The 19604-nt window shown below is 54.9% G+C and overlaps 1 protein-coding gene across 1 annotated transcript; it reads right to left on the bottom strand.

Annotated features, from left to right (window-relative positions):
* Positions 1-7582: 7582 nt before the first annotated feature.
* Positions 7583-18321, bottom strand: RAB11B (RAB11B, member RAS oncogene family). Its single transcript, XM_058728197.1, has 5 exons — positions 18176-18321; positions 10732-10927; positions 9680-9873; positions 9272-9352; positions 7583-8606 (listed from the first exon to the last, which is right to left on the bottom strand). Exons 1-5 carry the CDS (start codon positions 18213-18215, stop codon positions 8461-8463), a joined length of 657 nt encoding a protein of 218 aa, XP_058584180.1. The 5' UTR covers positions 18216-18321; the 3' UTR covers positions 7583-8460.
* Positions 18322-19604: the final 1283 nt, after the last annotated feature.

Raw genomic sequence — 19604 nt, 5'->3', positions numbered from 1 at the left:
CCTCATGCAATAGGTTCATTCACTGGATGCAATAAACATCAATAAGAGGGCCTGTTATGTGCCAAGCACTGTCCTCGGCGCTGAGGACACAAGGTTGAGTAAGACAAATACTGTTGCCTTCACGGACCTTAATCCAGGGAATTAAACAACCAATTGTATAGTTAATTATTAATTATAAAAGCAATAAATTCTGGCAAGTGAGAGGGGGCATATCATGGAATAATTTGGAAAGTCCAAAAATATTTCCTTGAAAAAGAAGCAATTGAACTGAAAACTAGGAGTAGAGGTGAACTAGGAGAAGAGAGGGAGGAAGAATCCCAGGCAGAGAGTTCAAGCACATGCAAAGAGCTGAGGTAGGATGGAGAATTGCCTCAGTATTTCCTTCCTCTCCTGCCCTATCTTTATGGAATACACAGGCCAGTTCAATGACCTCAGTTACATTCTGTTGTGTTGTACTGGCTTTATTTGTCAAAAGTGAAAAGATAAATCATAACATTGTTTAAAAGGTTAGAGGGAAGAGGTAGAAGGAAGGGGACAAAGATACAAGTTAGACTCTTAAAAAATATACCCTGTCTTATATATTTGGTTTTACAACCATGTAAAAATTTTACATAATTATAAAACAAAATTTAAAGCGTAAAGATAGCCCTGAAAACAAAAATAAAACAAAGGAAACCCTGTATCCAGTTGGTACAAAATGACACGGAGATGAACTCCTACTGACTTGAGACCAGGACAGTTTGTCTGCATACCACTACTATATTGTTGATGGTGATGTTGCAATTGTTATTCTGAACTTGTGGCATATTTAGTTTGGGATAAAGCGAAAGCAAAGGAGTACTTACACTGATGTCAAGGACTGGGATTTTCAGAGGGAGTGAAGGAAGTAGGGAGTATAAAGTTGATCACATTAATAAAAACCCTGCAGTCTTGAATTTGAATTGAGAGTCTTGCGATACATTTTACCTATATAAAAAGCAAACATTTCTTTGGTTGGTTGATTGCCCGACTCTTGATTTCAGCTCAGACCACGATCTCACAGTTGGTAAGATCAAGCCCCATGTGGGGCTCTGCACTGATAGCTCGGAGCCTGCTTGGGATTCTTTCTCTCTGCCCCTCCTCTGCTCACGTTGTCTCTGTCTCTCTGTCTCTGTCTCTGTCTCTCTCAAAATAAATAAACAACATTAAAAAATACATTTCCTAGCTCTGTCCACTGAAAAGTTCTGAAACAAAGACTGACTTTGTTGCAATGAGCACTCCTTAAGCCCAGATCATGGTCTCTAAATACCATTTCCAATTGAGTGAGCCAGGGAACCTAGGCAAATATCTGATTCTGGGTCTGAAGCAGGGAATGTACAAGATGAACCTGGTGTATTCTGGTATATACCAGAAAGCACAGGCATTATCAAAGACATTACCTAGTGAGGCAATGTCAGTGGGAGCCCAACCAAGAAGCTCTCACTGGCCACAAATGGGATTATTTGCCCTGCAATAAGGGGAATGGTTGCAGTTGATCAAAACAGGTCAAATGTTTAAAAAAATTTTTTTTCAACGTTTTTTATTTATTTTTGGGGCAGAGAGAGACAGAGCATGAACGAGGGAGGGGCAGAGAGAGGGGGAGACACAGAATCGGAAACAGGCTCCAGGCTCCGAGCCATCAGCCCAGAGCCTGACGCGGGGCTCGAACTCACGGACCGCGAGATCGTGACCTGGCCGAAGTCGGACGCTTAACCGACTGCGCCACCCAGGCGCCCCTGAATCCTTTATTTTTTTAAATATTTTTTCTTGTCTGTGTTTTTGTTTTTGTTTTTGTTTTTTTTAGTAATCTCTACACCAATGCGGGGCTTAAACTCATGACCCCAAGACTGAGAGTCTCATGCTCTGTGGACTGAGCCAGCCAGGCACCCTTCCAGTGTATATTTCTCAAGTATAAGCACACTCTTCCACATAAACACAGTACCACCTTCAAAACCAGGAAGTTAATACTGATCCAAGAGTACCATGTAATTCCCAAATCCCATTCAAAGTTTCCAAGAAAGTCCCAAAAGTTTGTTTGTGTGTGTGTCTACGAGACAAAGGGGAAAGCAAATCTTAAGCAGGCTCCATGCTCGATATAGAGCCCGACACAGGGCTCGATCCCACAACCCTGGGATCATGACCTGAGCCAAAACCAAGAGTAGGACGCCTAACCGACTGAGCCACTCAGGCACCCTTCCCACGAGGTCCTTTAAAGCTGCAGCATCTATTCCAGATCATACACTGTATTTTTCTAATTTTAGTGTCCTTCATTCGGTAACAATTCTTCAATCTTTGTCTTTCACGACCTTGATGCTTTTGGAGAGTATGAGCTAGCCATTTTGCAGAAAGTTCCTCAATGTGTGTTTGTCTACTGTTTTGTCATGATTTAGGCACTTGGAACAAGAACTACAGAAGTGATAAAGCGTTCTCAGTGCATATATCCGGAGGCATAGAATGTTGATTTCTTCCATTACTGCTTATGCTAGCCTGTTGAAAATCGTGTCTGCCGGGTGTCCAGCCTGAGCTAGTATGTTCCACTTGTCAATGGTGCTTTATGGGAAAAGACTTTGAAATTAATGAAATATCTGGTTCCTCAACAAACTTTCACCCACTAGATTTATTATCCATTGATGACACACCAATTTTTTTTTTAATTTTGTTGTTAACGTTACTTTAGACAAAGAAGGTTTTATTTTTAAAAAATAAATAAAGCATTCTGGAGGAGGATGGCTGCTGGCATTGGCTTGGTCAAACGATGATAATAGGGTCAGCGACTCTGAGAGTTTTTTGGTCTTTTCCTCATGGTAGTGAAGATGGCTGCTGGGGTTCCAGGCATCATATCTTCAATCAAGGCAGAAGAAGGGAGTGGCATGGAGGTGTCAGCCTTTTTTAAAACCAGATTACGGTTGCCAAATAACTTTTCTACCTCCGTCTTCGAGCACTTCCTTAAATACTGGCTCAACAAAATGTTCCAAGGTGGCATTTTCTTGTTATTTTTACCTGCCCCAGCTCTGGAAGCAACCATTTCTCCCAAGGAGCCCTGGTTTTCATGGGGAACGACATTTAAAAAGCAAGAACTGGTTGCTAGGTGTGGTCACTGTTACTACAGTGGTTATCAATTCTTACTTTTCTCATTGTCATACGTGTGTGTATGTACCTATTTAGAGACATTTACCTGCCTGTCTATCATCTGTCTGTCCATCCATCCATCCATCCATCCATCTTTAAAACCACGAGTGCACACCCATACCTCTAATTCTAATCTAACACCAAACTTTATCCCAGACACTTTGCATATTTCTAACTTCCTCCTCTGACTGAGAAACCTATGTCTCATGATCCCCAGTACATCTACTCTTTTCCACTCCCCCACCCCGTGTATAGCCTAACTCCTAGATACATTGGTCGAGACTCAGTCCCAGATATATACCTCCTACTCAATTCCACCCCCATTGGGCACACTGGTTGAAAGCGTGGCTCCAACAAAGGAGTTAAATTCATGCACGTTAACTAAAAAAACAAAAACAAAAGCAACGCAACAGTGACTGAAGGCTTCTTGGGCAGCCTTTGAGTTGGTACTCAAAATCTCGAAAATTACGAAATTCCAAAGCGGACAAAGAATGAAGTATTTATGCTGGCCCGTACAATCCACACCTCAGGGTAACTACGTAGATGAAGGGAAACTTCTCTTTACAGATGTATTCTAGAAATAAGTGAGGAAGGCTAGATTTCGAATATCGCCATTCTGTAACCCTAACGGGTTGTGAACCTAAGCGATGCTTTGCAGCAGCTACAAAGGAGACACGCACCACAAATGAGACATGCTGACATCATCTGCCTCCTAGCGCGTGCCCACATCACCTCCGAAGTGCTCAGTCCCAAATCTGATCACGCTCCACATCTATTAATTTACAGGAAATGCAGGGGACAAAGGGACATGTTAAATGATACCCTAGAGGTCCCTAGAGACAGAAAGCAGATTGGTGGTTGCCAGAGACTGGGGAAGGAAGGGGAAATGGGGAGGAACTGCTTAATGGGTACAGGGTTTCTTTTTGGGGTGGTGCAAACAATTCCGTTGTAGAGTGTGATGATGTTTGCACAACCTTGTGCATATACTCGAAACCGCTGGATGTGCATTTTTAAGTGCTTCGAACGGAGAGGTTTAGGTTAGGTGAACTTTATCTCAAATTTTTAAAAAACAAAAAGGGAGAGATCACAGGAATGCTACCAGCAAAATTCAGACGGAGTGACCACAATACAAGTTTTAACTTAATTTACTTTAATTATTTTATGAGAGAGAGTGCATGTGCATGCATGCGAGCAGGAAAGGGTCAGAGAGAGAGAGGGGGAGAGAGCGAGATCCCAAGAGGCTCCACACCGCCAGTGCAGAGCCCGACCCGGGACTTCACACAGGGCTGGATCCCATGACCATGAGATCACTCACTGAGCCAAAATCAAGAGTCAGACACTTAACTGACTTAGCCACCCAGGCACAAGTCTTTGTATTTTAGAGAGAGGTACTGAAATATTAGGGCTGGAATGTGTCTGGAATTGGCACACAGGAAGAGAATAGGGTGAAACCAGATTGGCTGAAGTTGGGTGATGGGCTGATAGGGGTTCTTTAGACTATTCTCTCCACTTTTATGTGTTTAAAATCTTTTGTGGGGCACCTGGATGGCTCAGTGGGTTAAGCATCCAACTCTTGATTTCGGCTCAGGCCATGATCTCACAGTTTGAGCTGATAGCACAGAGCCTGCTTGGGATTCTCTCTCTCTCTCTCTCTCTCTCTCTCTCTGTCCCTCCCCTGCTTTCTCTCTCTCTTTTTTATTAAAAAATTTTTTAAATATTTATTTATTTTTGAGAGACAGAGCATGAGTGGGGGAGGGGCAGAGAGAGAGGGAGACACAGACTCCAAAGCAGGCTCCAGGCTCCGAGCTGTCAGCACAGAGCCCAACGCGGGGCTCGAACTCACAAACCACGAGATCATGACCTGAGCGGAAGCCGGACGCTTAACCAACTGAGCCACCCAGGTGCCCCGCTCTCTCTCTTTCTCAAACAAACAAACAAAAATATTTCGTAATAAAATCTCCTTAATTAATGTAAAAAAAAAAATTCTTCCCCGTCTTTTCTCTCGGGCATTTTCTCCATTTGTTAGGGCTTTCTGGCCCCTGGTAGACACTCAATAAACACTGGGTGAGGTCTCATAGCTTAGTGGTTACCAACAGCTCTGATGTTAAAAGTTGTTTGCTTCTTACTAGTTGTGGGACCCAGGGCAAGTCCCTTGCTTCCGTTTCTCATCTCTAAATCAGGGCTAGTAAGCTATGCCCGCCTCCTAGGGTCATTATGAATACCATGACATGTCAAAGACTCACGTTGTGTGGAATGTTCTTGTCTTTTTTTTTAAGTTTTTTTAAATGTTTTTATTTTTGAGACAGAGAGAGACAGAGCATAAGCAGGGGAGGGGCGGAGAGAGGGGGAGCCACAGAAGCGGAAGCGGACCCCAGGCTCTGAGCTGTCAGCACAGAGCCCAATGTGGGGCTCGAACTCACGGAGTGGGATACCATGACCTGAGCTGAAGTAGGGCGCTCAACCGACTGAGCCACCCAGGCGCCCCTGGAGTGTTCTTGTCTTTTATGTCACAATTTATTTAAGTTGATACAGTTCCTCACAAAATTAAACACAGAATTACCATAGACCCAAGCAGTTGCATTTCTGGGTATGTACCTGAAAGGATTGAGAACAGGGACCCGAACACATATCTGTACATCCATGTTCACGGCCGCGTTATCCACAATGGCCAACAAGTGGAAGCCATCCTGGTGTCCATCGATGGAAGAATGGACAAACAGGAAGAGGAATGAATATCCATACGATGCACTATTATCATTCAGCCTTTTGTCAAAAAGGGAATTCTAACACCTGCTACGATGTGGACGGACCTCGAAGGCCTTATGCTCAGTCAGACACAAAAGAACACATACCGTAGGATCCCACTCACAGGAGGTCCCCAGGTCCTCAGAGGAGTTCCATCCACAGAGACAGAAGGTAGATAGATGGTGGGAGCCGGGAGAGTGGTGCAGGGGCAGGGGAGCCCGTGTTTCATGGGGACAGTTTGGGGAGATGGAAGGTTCTGGAGACAGATGGTGGGGGTGGCTGCTCAACACTGAATGTACTTAATGCCACTGACCTGTATGTTGAAAAATGGTCAAGATGGCCAATTTAATGTGTTTATTTTACCATACCAAAAAAAAGAGAGACTTAAGAACAGCGCCTAGCACTGAATGAACATGCCACACTTATTAAATCACTGAAATCTGAGTCATCGAAACAGCATCACTGGACTGCGTGACCCCCCAAGGGAACAGTGTCGGGTTAGTCTTGTTCCCCGGTACGTGCCTCCGGCCTGGCCAATCACAGGGGCTCAGGAAAGATCTGATCTCTGGACTACCTGAAACCCGCCAGGGTGCCTCATTACCTCACCTGGCCCACCCGAAGTCCCCACCCACTCTCTGCCCCCCTCCCCCATGCCCACACTGCCCAAATGGATTCAGCACCCCCGAGGTCTGTGTGAATGGCCCCTGGAGTGTGTGGCCCCACCAGATCCCCCCCACTGTCCCACTGGTGGCCTTGGCCCACGCTGCTCCCTGGCTCACTCCAACTCTATAGGAACGGCTCCCTGTGGCTCAGGGCTCTTCTGGAAGGCCTCTCTGGGTTTGCTCAGCCCTCCAGGCAAGGTGGCCAAAGCCTGAAATTGGGAGAGACTAGACCCCCTTCTCTGGTGGCTCTTCTAGGGGTCAAGGGTACAAGGGGCCTCATGCCAGAGGGTGGAACTTCTATAACAGCCCCCTGCCCTCACCTGAGGGGCCACAGTGGGTCCCGTGGCTAGTGCACGGATGGGCTGGGGGGTCCACACAGGCCTGGGCTGGGGGGGGAGGTGGATAGCCACACTTCCTATATAGTGGGAAATGGTCCTCAGGCCAGCTCTGCCCACAGGGACCAGGGGAGAAGCTGGATCCTGGGGAGAGGCAGAGAACTCCGGGCTACCTGCCTCCCTCCCACTGGGCCCTCCTTAAAGGTCAGTCTGGGATGGGGAGAGCCGGGGTGGCTCTGGTACCACCAACGTTCCCCAGAGCAGCCCCTCTGGCCTGTCCTTGCGGGGACCCCAGGTGATGAGGCAGCCGTGGACAGCAGGGATGAACAACCCCAAGGCTGCGAATGGAGGGCAGTGGACACGGCTCACGCCCCCCTCCTCCCCCGCCAGGAGGCACCCTTGGATCCTAGGCCAGGAAATTTAATACACCACCACCACCACCACCCCAGCCACAGGGGCAGCTTAGAGAGGATCCGATCCTCTCCCCCCCCCCCCCCCCCCCCGCCCACCCCCAAGGCCCCTGGGGTCAGCTCGTGGGCCTCCGCATTGTCCCGAGCGGGGCCTCAACCTGGTCTTCTAGCTCCCTGTGGGGCCGGGCCAGGGTGAGGCAGCCCGCAGCAGGGCGTGGGCAGCGAGGAGGACCCAGGTGTGGCCGCCTGGCGGAGAGAAAGAAGACAAAGGCGCAGCGGCAGGTTTCTGTACAGGAAGTCGGAGTATACATTTTAGTAACGGGCTGAAGAAATGAGGCATCCGGGGCAACAGTGCAGGGGCCACAGGGAGAATAAGAGATCGAGAGCTGGGGTTTGGCGTAAATCTTACAAAGTGTATAAAGAATCTGTGTTTCTCTACAATAACAAAAAACCAAAGGCTACAAGAGCGGTTGTATATACAAAACACGGAGATATTGCTTCACTTGCAAACAGGTTCCGGACCAGACGGGAGACAAGACAGAGGGGGGCACAGGGAAGGGCCGGAGAGCGCGCCGCGTGCAAAAGGAGGGGGAGGGGGAGAGGGGGGTCTTCTCCCAGCATAAATCTACAGGCGGGAGCTGGAGTCGCGCACGCACGGGAGAGGTCGAAGGCGTGTGCCGGTGCTGGCTGTGCGTGGGGGGACAGGGGTGCCGAGAGCCGAGAGTGTCCGCCTGTCCCGGCCCCCTGGCGCCTTGCTCTTTGAGCATCAGCCCGGAAGGGGGTTCCGGATGGGGACCGCGGACCAGCTGGGCCAACTGGCCACAGAGGGTGGGAGGCAATCGCTCCCTGGAGTCTGCCGTGGAAAACCGGAGAAGCCCGCTCGGTGCGCCCATCCTCCTGGCCCATGCGCCCCGCCCCGCCGAGATGCACACCGAGGCCCCAGAAGAAACCGGGGCTTCCAGCTTTCCTCGAGCGAGCGGGCCGGCAGGTGCCGCCCACTCCTGTTCTTCCGGGGCCACGGCCGGCCAGCCATGCGGAGCTCGATGGGAGGGCAGGAGCCAGTCACGGAGGGGGCGGAGAGGGGAGGGCAGGGAGGACGGCGGGGGGAGGGGCGGGCGGAGGACGAGGACGTGCACGCACGCGCGGGGCGGCGCGGGGCGGTCACAGGTTCTGGCAGCACTGCAGCTTGGTGGGTTTCTGTCCGTCGGTGGTGGGCGGCACGCTGATGTCCACCACGTTGTTGCCGGGGGACTCGTCGTGGGCAGCGCGGTCTGCAATCTGCTTCTGCGACACGATGCGGTAGATCTCTGCGGTGGGGGGGGAGTGGGGGGAGCAGGGGGTGAGCGTGCTGCGCGCCCCGCCCCCCTGCAGGGCTCATCTAGACCTCGCGCCTTGCCCCCGCCCAGGCTGAGCCCACAGCCCCCACTGTGCCCCCCATCAGGTCAAGGGGCACCGTGGCAGGGGTTGGGTTCCTGGAGGCTTCCACCCTCACTCAGTGCTGGCTGTGTGCTCAGCAATGCAAGACCGTATCGGGTCACATATAGCCCTCCCCCCCCACCCCACCCCCCCTGCCCGGCCTCTTATCCTGTAAGATCAGAGCTCCCCTCCCCCCCCCACCCCCCCAGAATAAACTCTCAGAAGCCCGAGGGCCCTGCGCCCCTGATGCCGCCTGCTCCGCAGCTGCCCAAGCTGGCTGTTCTCTGGTGAAGCCAGGGAGGGCCCCCCCTGGAGAAGCTGGGTGGAGGGAGGGTCTCTATGTCCTGAGTGCCAGCAGGGCCGCGATCTGGCCTGAGCCCATGGAGCACGCCAAGTCTGTTCTCAGTCCAGACCCACTCACAGGTTTAAAGAATAAAGCTCCAGAGGTTATGTTCTGGAGCCTGCAACCCAAGTGGCCGGTGCTCCCGTCACGCCCACCCTCCCCAGGCACGCGGGGGGGCCACTGTGGCTTCAGCCAGGCCCTGTGACCACCTACCTGTGAGGATGTTCTTGAAAGCTTCCTCTACGTTGGTGGAATCCAAGGCTGAGGTCTCAATGAAGGACAAGTTGTTCTTTTCTGGAACAAAAAGAATAATGCCCAGGTGAGCGGGGAGGTGGTGGAAGGTGCTGTCCTGCACCCTCTCGGGGACCCTGCTTGCCTGGCCCAGGAAAAAGAAGGGTCGGGGTCAAAGAGAGAGGACTGAGATGCCCACGCATCAGGAAGGGGAACCTGGCACTGAGGCCGTGGGCGCAGACAGGGAAGATGGCAGGGGCCGGGGTGGGGGTGCTGCCTGACTTCCAGATGCTTCTCCGATGCCTCAGTCACATGCCTTTCAGGAATGTGGCCCGTGGGGGAAGCCCCGGCAGCCCCCAGCCTCACCCGCTCCGGCCCAGCGTGACTCACCTGCAAAGGCACGAGCCTCGTCAGTGGGCACGGCCCGCAGGTGGCGCAGGTCACTCTTGTTGCCCACCAGCATGATGACGATGTTGCTGTCGGCGTGGTCCCGCAGCTCCTTCAGCCAGCGCTCCACGTTCTCGTAGGTCAGGTGCTTGGCGATGTCATACACCAGCAGGGCACCCACCGCGCCGCGGTAGTAGCTGTGGGGCAGGACGCGGGGCCCAAGCCTGAGCCGGCCGCCAGTTCCCTGCACCAGGCTCCGGGGGCGGCATTCCTCAGCCCACACACAGAGCAGGAGGCACAGGGCCCGCCCGAGGGGCAGCCGTGGCCGAGGTTCAGGCTCTGCTCCCCAGGTTCAGCTCGGGAATACGGGACCAGAGGAAGTAGTCTGGGACCCAAAGTCAGAAGACACCCTTGGGGTCAGCCACAAAAGGGGAGAAGGAAAGGGCCACTGCTGGGCAAGAGCTCCAGCGCCCACCAAAGGCTCGGCCAGCCTGACCACCAAGGAGGCTGACAGACACACACCCATCCCGAGGGATTAAGGACATGAGAAGGTGACCAGCGGGGGTAGTCCGGAGGACGCAGCCGACTGACAGGGAAGGTCTGGGAAGAGGCAGCCCCAGTGGGTACTGGTGGCCGGGGAGCACCGGGAGCCGCGTGGGAGGACAGGACAGGTGTGGGACCAGGTGGGAGCTGAAGCGCAGAGGGAAGCTGAGGGAAGGCAGGCAGGGCTGGCGAGCGGCCACAGGGGCCCAAGCCGGTCTGGGGTAACAACTCTCATCGTGCAGCCAGCTCCCAGCAAAATCACAGGGCTTCACGGGACTCCGGGGGCCAGAGACACTGCAGGACATGCCTGCCCCGGGGTCACAGAGTGGCCGAGACTGGGCACATGGGTCTTCCCGAGGATCCCCTAGCTCCTGGGGGTCTTGTCCCTCCACCGCGGGCCCCCCACCCTCAGAGATCTGCTCTCTCCTCCTCCAACGCGAGTCCTACCCATCCTTCTCCCCAGGGGCCCCCCCACCCACGGCTGCCTGCATCACCCCGGCCCTGTCGCTCACGCAGAGGTGATGGCACGGTAGCGCTCCTGGCCGGCGGTGTCCCAGATCTGCGCCTTGATGGTCTTGCCGTCCACCTGGATGCTGCGGGTGGCAAACTCCACGCCGATGGTGCTCTTGCTCTCCAGGTTGAACTCGTTGCGGGTGAAGCGTGATAGCAGGTTGCTCTTCCCCACGCCTGAGTCCCCAATGAGCACCACTTTGGGGGCAGGAGGGACACGGGTAAGACTCTGCGGGCCTCCCCAAGCCAAGGCCCACACACCACCCACATCCACCTATAGAACGGTGGCGTCCCAGGTGCGGAGCCGACTTGGAAACCGACATCGGGGCGGTCGGAGCCCGAGGCACCGCGTTTCCCGGGGCAGAAGCAAACAGAGGCTCTGGGCTTCCAGAAGCACAGCCACTGCGGACAGCACGACACCCCTGCCGTCTCTGGTCTCTTCAGAGCAGAGCTGCCTCAGCTGCGGTGTAGGGACCCAGACATTCTGGCAGGCAGGCAGGGTGGGGATCCCACTCGGAACCCCTGAACCTCCACGGCAGCCCGGTGGCCAAGAAAGCTCCAGGGCTGGGCAACCTTGGGCAAGTCACTTAACCTCTCTGGGCTGCCTTTTCTGCAAGAGGGGGACTCGAGGAGAAATGGCAGGATCAGAACTCCGCTAGCATCTAGCGTGCTAAGACAGGCAGGGGAGCGGTTATTACTACAGTTCCCCTAGGTTCTTACCTGCAGGGGTCTGTCTCTGGAGCTGTAAGTAACAGGAAATGGGAAGCCTCACTACCCCCCCCCCCCCCACGCCCACCCTCTGCTTCCTTCTGGAGAGCTGCTGCGAGCCAATCCACATTCCACATTCGGGCCCCAGCACAGTCACAGCTGGTTCATGCGGAACAGGAATGTGCCCTCTGGATGCAGCTGGGAGGGGACAGAGACCGCCACCCCACAGCCCCAGAGTCAGCCCTTTCTGCAGACATCCAGAGCAAGAGTTGTCCTGAGGAGGGCAGAGCAGGCTCCTCCAGTCTCTGCCTTTATCCCTCTCTTTCCCAAGTTTCCTGCCCCAGCCATAGAAGCATTGCCTCTAGGGGCCAAGGCATCCCAGGCTCTGTGATAGGGCCACATGACATGGTCCAGGAGTCTGAGCCCAAGAGGCTGTCCTTAGACCCAGGTAGTCTCACGTCTGTGTGTGCACAGTGTATGTGCCGCACACACACGCGCGGCTATACGTACAACGTAGAAGAAACAGTACGTGGCTGTCTGGCCAGAGACCCCAGGCGGAAACCACACGTGGGGGCCTTGGGCTCTGGCACCCAAGGGTGGGTCTGTCCAGTGGAAAGTCACGGGGGCTGTAGGCTTGGTCACCCACAGCCCTAGTTAAAAGTTTTTCCTCGGTGGAAAGTTGTCTATGTGCATGCCCAAATTCCCACGGCTTCTGACCGACGTCACTGCCCCCACTCTGGTCCGCAACACACTCGTCCCTCCGCAGCCCTGGTGGTTACCCTCGTACCAACAGGCTGTTTTCCTGGAGGCCACCAGAGGGCGCCTGTGAGCTGCCAAGCCAGGCCCCGCCCTCCTCTGCCCACAGTCTTCCAGGGCGCCCACCTCCCTGGGGTAAAAGTCCAAGTCCAGGCCCACCCACAGAGCCTTGCATGACCTGCCCCGTGCCCTCCCTGCCCTCCCTTCCTCCCTCTCTCCCTCTCGCCCACTCTGCTCCTGCCACACGGGCCTCCTCACCAGGACTAGGAGATATACAGGGGCACGTTGCACTTCGCCTGGACCATTCTTCCCCAGGTACCTGCCTGGTGTCTGCCCTCGTCTCCTCGGTGTGGTCCCTCTGATGGCACTCGACCAAAGAGGCCTTCGCTGCCATCCGCTTAAAAGCCCACTCCCTGCCCCGCCTGACTTCCTCCACAGCTCTCCCCGCTCTCTCACACTGCAGCCTTCACTTATTTATTTAGTCTTTCCCACTGGGCTACAAGGGCAGGAACCTCAGACAGTCTCCTTCCCTGCTGGGTCCCAGCCTGGTGCGGCGCCCAGCACGCCCGAAGCACCTGATCCACGCCTGCAGAATGAACCAATGCCAAGGCGGCCGGTGGAGTGTCCCAGCCTCCCTGCCCCCTGGAAGATGCCCAGGTTACCATCGTCAGGCCGCAGGTGAGGAGGCAGGCAAGGCACCCAGGACCCAGCACCCTCTCTCGGCCGGCTACTTTAGAGCCAAGAACACTAAGAGCAAGAATGTTTACTGAGCCTGTACTGGGATGACTCGGTCGGTTAAGCGTCCGACTTCAGCTCAGGTCATGATCTCACAGTCTGTGGGTTCGAGCCCCGCATGGGGCTGTGTTGACAGCTCAGAGCCTGGAGCCTACTTCGGATCCTGTGTCTCCCTCTCTCTCTCTGCCCCTCCCCTGTTCATGCTCTGTCTCTTTCACTCTCAAAAATGAATAAATGTTAAAAAAGATTATTTTTTTAATGAGTCTGTACTAAGAAAGCCCTTGGTGGACCCCCCCTCACACACACGTCTCATGTAACCTTTACGGGTTAGGAAGCGGGAGAATGCCAAGCCTAACGTGGGCTCGCTCCTACCTCCCAACCATGCTCACCAGACAGTGACTTGCCCAGGTCCTCCTGGCTGGAAAGGTGTCCATCAGGATTTGAACCCGTCTTCTGCATCCAGGGCTGAGCTCAGGGGCGGGGGGGGGGAGGCCTCCTGACCCTTGGAATACATGGCAAACTCCTGCTCATCCTTCAAAACCCCTCAAGTCAGGCCTCTCCTCTCCCCTCAAACCACCATGTGGCCTGGCCCACGACACCTGTGATAACAGGGCCAGTGTTCTCTTGTGACACTGGGGGTGCCCAACAGAAGATGGCGAGCTGACATCAGAGAAAGGTGGAAAGAGTGGGGACGGACATGGGCCCGTGGCTCTCAGCCATGCTGTGGGGCCCACCACCTACACGCCCAAGCCCTCTCCTCCTTCCCACGCGGCCAGGGGGACCTGGGCAAGGCTGGAGGGGTGTGCTCACAATTTTTATACCCTTAGGAAGAGGACAGGAAATGACCAAGAGGGTGCCTTTTGGGCCCTGCCCTGTATCCCCACCCCTACCTGCCCTCTCCCTTCCCAGCCTTGGCACAACTATACAACTTCAGAGTCCCCTTGGCCCCACCCACTCTGCTGTGGCCTAGCCAACAAGCCCCTTAGCACCTCAGGCCAGGCTCAGCCCTAAAGGCTTTGTGACTGTGTTCTCAGGGCCACCCCTGGGAAAAATGTTCATACTATCATTCCCCTTCTACAGTTGGGGACACTCAACCCAGAGTGACAAAGTTCCTGGTCCAGGGTCCCCCAGTGAGAAAGTGGAGGCCAGAGCAGGATGAGAGCCACCAGCCACGGCCCAGATGAACGACGGGAAGGCCAGGCTGCTTGGACAGTCCCTGGCACACGGTGCCCAATGCAGAGAGGTGGCCGGTGGGGCAGTGGCCAGGCTGGCCCCTTGTGCAGGCTGGGAATGAGAACGGCATTGTCCAAGGCACAAGTGATCTACTGTCTTGGGGGAAATAAAGGGCCCTTGAGGACACAGCCCGTAGAATTTCCACAGAAGTTGGTGGCACCAATGGCCAGGGAAACTGCCTCCCTGGACATGCCATTTGGCTGGCAGAGCAGGCAAGCCCAGTTGGCAAAAACAAAGAGTTGGCACCTCTTAAAGCCCAGGGTCCTCTGACCTGCCCCATGATAGCACGGCACCCCTGGAGCCCGCACTCAGGACATTCATGGACTGAGTGGCCATTTGCGGGGATAGGGGAGCTGGCTCCCCTACTCCAGCAAGAACAGGACCCTGCCTCTCCTGCAGGAAGCCAGCCCTGACCATCCCAGGCCCCAGGGACTGGCGCTTGGGGGCAATCTTGCCACAGCCATGTCCTGGGGCATCAGAGTAGACGACGGACAGGTGCCCAAAGCCAGGACACAGGGAAGGCTGCTCACTGGAGGAAGATGGTGTGCTTGGGTCCTTCCCGGCGGGTCTGGTGGGGGGCCTGCCCGGGCTGGAGAGCCAGGAGGCTGCCTCGGAAGCACTCAGCAGAGGCGGGTGAGCACTGGGGCCTGGCCTGTTCCCTGGGTGCCGGCTGCAGCTCTCTGCTCGACCCCTTTCCCAAAAGGACTTGAAGATGGTCCAGGGGTAGACAAAGCCTGGAGGACAAGGTCCTGGGCTACCTCAGCAGCCCACATCCTCACAGGCTAGGTGAATGGCCAGGGGCTCTAGGAAGTCCTCGGCGGCCCTTGGGGACATAGCTGCTCCCACTGTGGATCCCGCAGCCTGGCCTACCAGAAGAGAGGTCAGAGGTGGCCCCCAGGGATTGATCTGCAGGCTGGGAAAATAGCCCCATGGCTGACAGGATAAAATGTTAGCAGGATAAACGTGCAGATCTATAATTAGGTACAAATAAACAACCTTACTCCCGCGGGAGGAGGGGAATGTGCAGTGAGGAAAACACCCGGGGGGATTCTATTGGCCTTGGTCTTGGAGGTCAAGGGAGCTAACGTGATGTGGCTGCCAACATAACCAAGGCGGTGGCAGGAGGGCTAAACAAGGGGCAGGCTGTGTCCCGGGTGAAAAGTGTGGCCTCTCCGTGCCAAGGGAAGGGCCAGAAGGTGACTAAAGCCTGGGGGAGGCTGAGCACAGGGTTGGGGGCAGGAGGATCATTGGCCCCCCTGCTCCTGAACGGCCCCCTCCGACCAGGAAGCAGGGCTGGCAAGCCTCGAGGTCAGAAAGTTGGCCCCTGTGGGGTGCCTGGGTGGCTCAGTTGGTTAAACATCTGACTCTTGGTTTTGATTCAGGTCATGATCTCACGGTTCATGAGTTCAAGCCCCTCGTTGGGCTCTGTGCAGATGGCATGGAGCCCACTTGGGATTCTCTCTCTGCCCCTCCTTTGCTCATGCCCTCTCTCTCTCTCTCTCTCTCTCTCTCTCTCAAAAAGAAACAAAACATTTGATAAAAAACAAACAAACAAACAAACAAACAAACAAAAAAGAAATTTGGCCCCTGTCACCCTTTCTGGTACACTCTTACCTTGTGCACTTGTCTAATGCCCAGACCTGCCCCTCTGCAGGCCACAGGGGTCTTAGGAGGGTCCGGGGCGACAGTATATTCATGTTTCTGTCTCAGCTGTCTTGTCACTGGCAAGTGATGGGACAGTGGTGGCTTGCCTACCTGCTGGCTTCTTTTCCTTTCTTCTGTATGTGCCAGACCCACCCAGTTTCCTTTTCCCGTTTAAGTGAGTGAAAAACTGAGTGGATTTAAAGAGATACATGAAAAGACAATGAGGAGACCTCCAATAAGGCATCCGTGTGGATAGGTGGTCTCAGATGACCGCAGTCTGGGAAGTACTGACCTTGTGGGTTAGACTTTCACTTCTAACTCTGCTTGGAAAGGTCAGCAGGGCACCTGCCAACTCAGGAAACGAGGCTAGTGGGAGAGGAAAGCAGGACAGGCAACCTCCCCACCCCCACCCCTGCCAATTACCGCAGAAGCCAGATCTGTGTTTCCAGGAAGCAGACTCTGGAGATTGTGTCCCGGGAAGGGCGCAGCCGCCCCACTGCCCCTGACCCAGTAACGGTGCTTCTGGGAACGTACTTCAAAGAAATAACCCAAAGGGCAAAAGATGACTGGGAAAAACACTGAGCTGAGTTATTTATAACAGCAAGTGCTTGAAAATAACAAGTGGGAAAGGACCATCAAAACCTGGCGGTGACTCCTGGGGAAACGCCCCCTGCCCTGGGGGTCCCCATCCAGGTGGGTGACCAGCCAGGACCTGGGGAGCAGTGGCCTCTGGGCACCAGCTGCAGCAGGATGGAGTCCGATCCACCTGTCGCCAGTCCCCAAAGCCCTGATTGAGCTTCCCCGGCCCCTAACGTGAGACCCCCAAGGCTCAGTCAGGCCTTGGACTGATGCTTGCTGACCACACAGCTTCACCTGCCAGTGACGTATCAGCCTGCACACAGCTCCTTGGGCCCACGGTGCTGTGTGCCAACTCTGGGCCTTTGCATGGGCCCTCCCCCAGCCCAGAAGCCTCTCACCACATGGATATCTCAGGTAGGGAGTGCTCCACCTGGCTCTCCACAGCCCCAAGACCCCCAGGCTCCCAGCCCCAACGTGTTAGAGGAGACCACAGACACAATGGTCAGCGACGGACACAGACTGCACTCCCAGGGATCTCCAGGCTTGCCCAACGAGGGGGAGATACCAACAGGTGGTGTGGGAGGCAGACCCTCAAGCGGCAGGCGGCAGGACAATGGTGTCTCACGGGGCACCAGGGTAGCTATCAAGGGCAACCACTGTCGTCCAGGGAGCCCAGGACGGACAGCACAGGACCTGGCCAAAGCCCAGGTTGGCACCGTGAAGCCAGTGACTCTGAAATCAGTGCACAACGCCAGCGATGTGGATGGCGGGAGGCTTCCCAGCTGGGGCTGCAGGCTGAGGGAGCTAGGCCAGCAATGGCTGCCTGACCTGCCGAGGCCTCACTCGAGGCTCTAGAGCCCTCTGTCCCTTGGGCAGGGACGATCCTCCAGCAGGTTGGCGGAAAGCAGGCCTACCAGTGCGCATGTGTGGGGAGAGGTGGTCTGATAGGCTTATTAGTCCCATATATACTCAGGTGGTAAAGCCCACAGCTGACCTGGATTCAAATCCTGCTCCAACACGTGCCCTCTCTCTCTGGGTCTGTTTCCAAGTCCATAGAGAGAGGCTGGAGAATATCGACGACTTCACAGGGCTGGGGTGAATTCATGTAACGAATTCATGAGCGGGAATGCTTGGGAAAGGGCGGGTACTTCGATAATTCTATTAAGAGTTCTGAGAGTTCAAAGATAATTGTTGCGGTTAACCACCGAGCCTGGCACACACAATCCCCCCGCGAGGCGCCCCTCCAAACAATTCTGGGTCAGCACCCCACTCCTGGGTCCCCTACCATACACCTCAACCCCTACCATGCCGTCTCTTCCCGCCCCCAGACATGCTGCTACCAATCAGGGCTGGCTCCTCCCACTCCGCGAGAGCACCACCCCCACCTGCCCCGTCCCAGCCCACTTCTTGGGCACGCCCACCACGCCCTAGCCCCGCCTCTGGCGGCCCCGCCCCCGTCTCGAACGGAGCTTTCCATCCCGCCCGGCCCGCCAAACGCTGGGGAGGCCCCGCTCCCGGAGGCCCCGCCCCTAACGGCCTCTCCCACCGCTTCGGGCCCCACCCCCTCTCGGCCCCAGCCCCGCCTCGGCGCATCCAAGGCCCCCAGGCCTCTCTGGGCCGCCGGTCCGGTCCGCAAAGCTGACTGAGCCCAGACTTCCCTGGCCTTCCCGGCTGCCTGACCCGCCGGGCCCCAAGTCCCGGGCTCCGGCCTGGGCCCAGCGGTCTGGAGCGCAGCCTCGGTCCGCCACCTCCCCGTCGTCCCCTCGTCCGTCTGTGTCCCACCGACCGCACCTTTGAATAGGTAGTCGTACTCGTCGTCCCGGGTCCCCATTGTCCTGGCGCTTCCGGCGGGATCGGCGACTCCGCAGCCCCACCACAAACACCCGACGGGGGCGGAGCCGGCGCCGCGCAGAGCGGCGGATGGATGACCAATAAGAGGCGGGTGGCGTAGCGACCGGCACCCAGGGCAACCAATTACAGGCGGAAGCAGAGCCTCAGGGGTGGGCGCTGCCTGGGATCCACCCCTCTCGCCCTCGGTCTCCTGGAGAAAGGCGGAAGGAATGCGGACCTTTTTGAAGTGACGGCCGCCTCAGCCTATCAGAGGTGGGCTCTGGAAGGCGGGGCGGAAGACTGTAAGAATGAAACAGATTGATGGAGCGAGTAACCAATGAGAGGCCTGATTCAGGAGATTCCGGAGTACCAGAGGACCTGTCCGGGAAGGGAAATGGGTCTACGTCCAGGTGATGTTACGCTATTTAACGTCCCGATGACGTCATAGGTCAATACGCTCTGCTCTGCCTCCTCCGCCCTGGCAAATGACCGTTTCCGGGGGCCTCTGAGCTGGTGGGGGAGGGGGGATTTCCACCTAGTGTTTCCCTGTCCTCGCTTGGTTGGGTTTCCATCTCTACGTTTCTGAGTCATTAAGATACCCCTCTACCTCAGTTTTCTCCGCTACATAACGGAAGGAACTCACCTCCTGGAATCTTTTGAGGATAACTAGATCAATTCCCTAAACACTCAGTAAGTCAACCATCCACTTTCTGTCATTAAGTCTTTAACAAATATTTATGAAATCCTTCCTGGACGTCAGACTCTCTCCAACATGATCTCCCCTTCTCTAAATCCTCGCCTTGTTTTATTTCGCATCCCCACCTCCCCACCCCGAGGGTTTATCACTACTTGACATTAGATTATGTATTTCTGGGGGTGTCTGGCGGGCCCAGTCGGTGGAGCCTATGACTCTTGATCTCAGTCAGGGTGGGGAGTTTGGGCCCCACGTTGGGCGTAGAGCTTATTTAAAAAAAAAAAAAAATATATATATATATATATATATATATATATATATATATATATATTTATATTTATTTATATTTATATATATTTATATATTTATATAATCTCTTTAGTCCCCTGCCAGCAGAACATTAGCCCCATGAAGGCAAGGACTGTCTGTCACTGTGGGTGTTGTGTCCCCAGTGCTCAACGTATAGTTGATCAGTGATGAATAATATAACCAGAGAGCTCTGTGCTAGTTATTTTGTTATGACCATAATTGTAATTATTATAATTGCCTCCTAGCCCTCATCCCTGGATTGTCCAACAGGCATCTCAGACACTAATTGGGTCTCTTCTTCCAGGTCTCCTCCTCCCCCTGTGACTGTGTTCTCCCCACACCACCCCCTACTTCGTGCTGCTCCAATGCCCATCTCACAGCCAAAGG

The sequence above is a fragment of the Neofelis nebulosa genome, chromosome 4 (assembly GCF_028018385.1).
Source record: "Neofelis nebulosa isolate mNeoNeb1 chromosome 4, mNeoNeb1.pri, whole genome shotgun sequence".
In the NCBI taxonomy this organism is placed as follows: domain Eukaryota; kingdom Metazoa; phylum Chordata; class Mammalia; order Carnivora; family Felidae; genus Neofelis; species Neofelis nebulosa.
Note: the sequence above shows the minus strand (reverse complement) of the source record. Positions and strands in the feature narration are given on the sequence as shown.

Coding starts and splice junctions, on each gene's coding strand:
- RAB11B (XM_058728197.1), bottom strand. CDS start 18,215: ATGGGGACCCGGGACGACGAGTACGACTACCTATTCAAAG. Junction 10,928..18,175: donor GTACGACTACCTATTCAAAG/GTGCGGTCGGTG, acceptor CTGCCCCCAAAG/TGGTGCTCATTGGGGACTCA. Junction 9,353..9,679: donor CGAGGCTCGTGCCTTTGCAG/GTGAGTCACGCT, acceptor TTTTTGTTCCAG/AAAAGAACAACTTGTCCTTC.